The following is a 5,183-nucleotide window of genomic DNA, read 5'->3' on the forward strand; positions in this document are numbered from 1 at the left end:
CGTCTTTGGGAGGGTTGTTTCATTGAACTGTATTTCTCCCTTTACCTTTAGAATGCATTATTTTTATTTTAGGATTATATTGTGACTAGTATTTCTGGGTATAGGCTCAGGTCAGTTTGTAGCCCCTAACCATTTTCTTTTATTTATATCTCTTGCAATCTTGGCGTACCTCTATATGCCATGAGGGGGATGCCAGGATGACAAGTAATGGACTAGAATGATATTCTTTTTTTTCTCTTTATAATCGCAGTTAATTTGATGTCCTAGAATTCTCTAAAGATAGTGATGATGCTATCCCTTTTGTATATATTTACCCTTTCATTTTTGATGGCTTGTATACTATTGAGATGAAATATCATTTCTCTAAGTGGTGCAAATTGTGTTCTACTAACAGTGTTCATTTCTATTGGCATTTCATCACTTTCACAAACTTATGTGTGTATGTATATGTATATATGTAAAGCAGTTGTTATATGTATATTCATATACAAATAGCCATCATATACTCACAGGCATATGTCTATTACATACAAGTAGAGGTCTCTAGAAGTGGCTGATTTACTACCAAAAGTTAGCATGTTGTTAATACTGTTTGCACAGAAGATACTGTGGATGCTGTCAAATTTTCTAAATGATTCTCACTCTGATGCAGATTCATTAAGATGGACTTCAAGGAACCACCCACACTGTTGGATATTGCTATACAATGTCTTTTGCACCATGAGCCTTTAGCAATTCAAGCTCTCCAGGAGATCCCAAGGGAGCTTTTTGTTCCATTGTTCACTGCTGCCTTCAAGGGTAGACATGAGAAGATACTTTCAGCAATGGTGAAGAGTTGGCCGTTTTTCTGCCTCCACGTTGGGCCATTAAGCATGCAGGAAGCCCAGCGCAAACTCTGGAAGGTCATGGTTGAGAGTCTTCAGCTTTTTCCTGCTGAGGACCCAGCTTTTAGGTAAGACTCTGTATAACGGAGGTGTAGTAAGTTACAGGAGGTTATGCCATTGTCTGCTATTCTCTCAGAGGTAGTGTAGGCTAGTAGTGAAAGAGAAGATGAGACTGTTAGTCTAAACCTTGAGGTGACTTTGAAACAAGTGTCTCACAATGTTGGATACGGAATGTAAAGGATCGAGGACAATATTGATGGATTTGTATTGTGGTATTTCTATTTACATTGAAGAAAGACGTGAGTGTTAAGTCTGCTGAGGATTGGTGGAAAATTAAAGGAAACAGTCATGAGTGTTGTTTAATTTTCATTGGAAAGACTTGTTGGCAGTAAGTCAGTATAAGAAATATAAACCAAAACTAAAGTGAATTTTCTGAGTGCACAGTTATCCATGAACTTGAGGAGATCCCAATATAACTTTGTTCTGATGTTCAGTGCTGCGGAAGTGGATGGGCATAAGATGCACTGACAGCAGTGGTGAAGTTTGACCCTTTTTCTCACTCTGCATTAGTGCATTGGGCATTTCTGTCACAAGAGAACACCAGCTAGCTGTGGAATTTTATCTACCACAGTTTGTTTATGGTAGATGTTGAAAACTGGGTGTAAGGTGTTTGCTCTATCAGGTGAGAGTAACTTAAAAACTCTGAGGACTTACATAGGGTTTTACTTTGGTAATTGAGGTGCATGAGTCTGCTATTGATAGATAAACATAAAATGGAGGCAGGAGCAGCAAGACTTTTGAGAATTAATTGATGTATAAAATAGTGAAGGATAGAAAAGGATGTAGTATTTGCATAGGAAAGTCTTGCTTAAAGCTGGTATATGGAACGACATAAGGAAGTGAGATCATTTTGTCACTACATGTTATTATTGATCCTGCATGGATATATAAATATTTGCTACCTCTCAGATGTTCTGTGTTTTTTTAATCTACAGGAGCCCTAAACTGAGGATCCTAGAGTTAACTCAGCATCCTGGCTGCAAGACCAAATGCCCTGTGATCACTACTTCATGCAAACCCTGTTTGCGTTCTTGCAGTAACTCTGAGCGCTCTCTGATGAAAGTCCACAGCCAATGTAGTAGTTCAAGCTCAGAATCTGAGGGTCAGTCCCCGAAGACAACTATGGAATTACTAGTGAGCCTTTCCCTTGATAGGGCCTTTAGGGAAAATGAATTTTTTGCTTTGCTTCTGAGTAAAGTTGAGCAGAGCTTGGGATCTTTGCACCTGTGCTGCCGTGATTTGCGCATTAAGAAGTTGAGTGAGTGCAGAAGCGCCTTAAGCCACCTTGATCTGAAATGTGTTTCTCGCCTGTCAGTTGTTGAGGCTTCTCTCTTCAGTGTCGTGTCCCTTCTGAAGCAGGCTGTAAACTTAGATAGACTTAGCCTGTCTAAAATCACCTGTAGATCTTTCAATGGAAGAGCCTTTAGAAATTTCATTTCCAAACTGAGATGTATGGACCACCTCAAGGAGCTCAGCTGTTCCTCATTCTGCCTCACTGATCATCTTGAACATGTCCTGAGGTAAGAGCTTGGGATAGGTACTGGGTTTCTGTTAATAGCCTGTTTTTACGATGAGAAAAAGAATTCATCTTTCACCTTCCGTGTTAGCATGGGCAATGCTGTGGGTTTAAAATCAGCCAAGAAAGGGCACCTTTTTCTGATTGAAGAGAAAAACAGAGTTGCACAAAACTGGTCATCTAAGCGCATGCAGGCAGTGCGCTCAGTGAAGGTGAACAGAGCAGTGCAGTACTTCTCTAGCCATTAGGAGATGAAGAGGAGGAATTAAGAGAAAGTTTATGTTGTGGCACAGGCGCACATACTTATAGCCATGTATACCCATCGACTATGGGCCTGACCATTTCCCTAATGTGCTATCTCCAAGGTTCAGGCCAGGAATGTGGAGGCTGTCATTCATGGGCAGGACACAGGGAGCTTCCGTTTGCTTGCACACTCTGCCCTATCTCTTCCAAGCAGCTGAACTAGTCCCACCTTTAATTATATTCTGGTTACCAAGTACATAATATTTTCACTGAGCTTTCCACACACCTCTATAGCAATATCTTGTATGCATTATCAAGATTAAAATAGCATTTGTTAAAGTGATAAAGTATCTTTCACAGATGCACAAGTCTACTAAGCATGTGAAAGCCCACAGCATTAGCTGCTAATGCTATATATGTGCAAAATACATTACTGTAGATTCCAGGATATAACTCCCCTCTCATAGTCCTCATTTTCCATAAATACCTGTGTGTTTCCTCTCTGCAGAGTACTACCAGCTGATTTGGATTTTTTGCAACTGCCCTTCTGTGAAATTTCTTACAGCGACATCAAGTTTCTGTCTCAGTGCCCTCGAGTCAATCATTTAAAGTTGTTGGATATCAGCAACAATTCAATGTGTTGGGAAGATTGTGTACCGTTTTGTTGTCTCCTGGAGAATCTCTCTTGTACCTTGCAGCATCTGGCAATTAACCATTGCCTTTTAACAGATGCTAAACTCACTGCTCTGGCCCCAGCCCTGAGCCGCTGTTCCCAACTCCGTTTTTTCAGCTTTTCTTCTAATCCCATTTCTATGCCTATACTCAGGATAATTCTTGAGTACTTAACGCCCATGACACAGCTGAAATACGTGATTTATCCTATCCCCGTGCATTGCTATGGGAGATGGCACGATCCGGATAGTTTGGATCGACAGAAACTTGCTGATGTGAATGCGCAGTTGAAGATCATGCTGCAGGAGGCAGAAAGGGGCGACATGAGTTGGATGACTTACACTGCTTAAATTGCATAGTCCAACACAGTTTCAACTTGATATGTTCTCCTAACTGCTGAACAGCTTTTATTGTTGATCCCATAGAGTTAACACAAACGGTCCTTATGTTGTAGGAAAATACAGTTAAAAAGTATAGGTAGGTGTGTAACGGTTCTCAATAGCGAGTAACTTAGAAGAAAATGGAGGACTTTGAGAGTAGCCGTGTGTCTCTTGACTGTTGTTCTTGATAGTATTTCATCTTACCTACTAACATTTGACTTAGAGAATTTGGAAAGACTACATGATGAAATGTCACAGCTCCATCTTCAATGAGCTTTATGTGAGGATACGTAACACCAGTCGCGACAATCTAACCTGTCCTACTTATGGCTTAGGAGGGCAGGTGGTGATTGAAGCCAAACATGTTTATCCCTAAAGTTGTATTAAACTTGTCTACTTAAGACTCTCTTTAGCTGTTTATAGAAAACTATCCGAATTTAACATTGAGGGGAAGAAATGTGCAGGCACTATCCATTGCGTGTCTTCATTTTTATTTCATACTCATTTGCCAAGGATCCATTTGGCAGCCTGACAGTAACGACAAGCTAAGCAGGCTCCTGACTCAAGCCACTCAGAGAGAGGCTGAGTGTTTCCGTGCCTCTTCTGCCATTTCTGCACAGTGGAAATTTATCTTTCACTCTTGGAGTGTAAGTTGTATCTTTCTTGATCTTCTTCCCTGTGCTGTTCAGTGCCTAGGGAACTCTATGATACTGGATCTTTTCTCAGCAGAATTCATGCATTCAGTGTTACCATCTTAGAAGCTTTCTCTCACATCTGTTTCATGTCTGCCCCCTGTCACTGTACAAAATACCTGGCATGACAGACTGGTAAGGAAGAGAACGTTGTTTCCATGTTTTAGATGGTTCACCAAGGTTGCTTGATTGCGCTGCTTTGGATCTTCAGCAAAGCAGACCATGGTAAAGAGCTTGTGGCAGATGTAGCCCCTTTCAGCAAATGAGGCCAGGAAGCAGAGAGAGGGGGAGCCTGAGTCCCCTTCAGGAGCTGGACTACACCAATCTGTGTTCCCAAGCTAGCCGCCTCTAAAGTTTCCACCGCTTGCCCTGGAGCCATTCTTCAACTAACCTGCTCAAAAACTATCACCTGCCTGCCATGGAGCCATCAGCTTGAGTCCAAGATTTCATCATTTGAGCTAGGGAGGACATTTAGGAGCCTCCTACATCACTGAATTTCTTCCTTTAGATTTTTGTCTTTACCACTGGTTCTTTCATGCCGGACATGATTCTGATTGAGTGTTCTGCTGTTTCTTTTCTAGTAACAATTGCTATAATATTGTGAAGCAAATATGTGCTTGGAGTGCTTTATAATTGATGCCGCAAGTGTGATTACCATATAAGTAGAAAAGCATATTGATTGGTCACGATCTAGTTTAAAACAACCATATAGAAGCAATTAATTAGTAATGTGTTG

At 40.9% G+C, this 5,183-nt stretch overlaps 1 protein-coding gene across 1 annotated transcript; it reads left to right on the forward strand.

Annotated features, from left to right (window-relative positions):
* The first annotated feature begins 574 nt into the window (after window positions 1–574).
* LOC311601180 (melanoma antigen preferentially expressed in tumors-like) lies at window positions 575–4,198 on the forward strand. The gene is made up of 3 exons (XM_084788597.1): window positions 575–952; window positions 1,880–2,464; window positions 3,212–4,198. The coding sequence occupies exons 1-3, from the start codon at window positions 663–665 to the stop codon at window positions 3,723–3,725; spliced, it is 1,389 nt and encodes a 462-aa protein (XP_084644723.1). The 5' UTR covers window positions 575–662; the 3' UTR covers window positions 3,726–4,198.
* The last annotated feature ends 985 nt before the right edge of the window (window positions 4,199–5,183 follow it).

Source organism: Acomys minous (genome assembly GCF_964271855.1).
Source record: "Acomys minous genome assembly, chromosome: 7".
NCBI classification, from domain to species: domain Eukaryota; kingdom Metazoa; phylum Chordata; class Mammalia; order Rodentia; family Muridae; genus Acomys; species Acomys minous.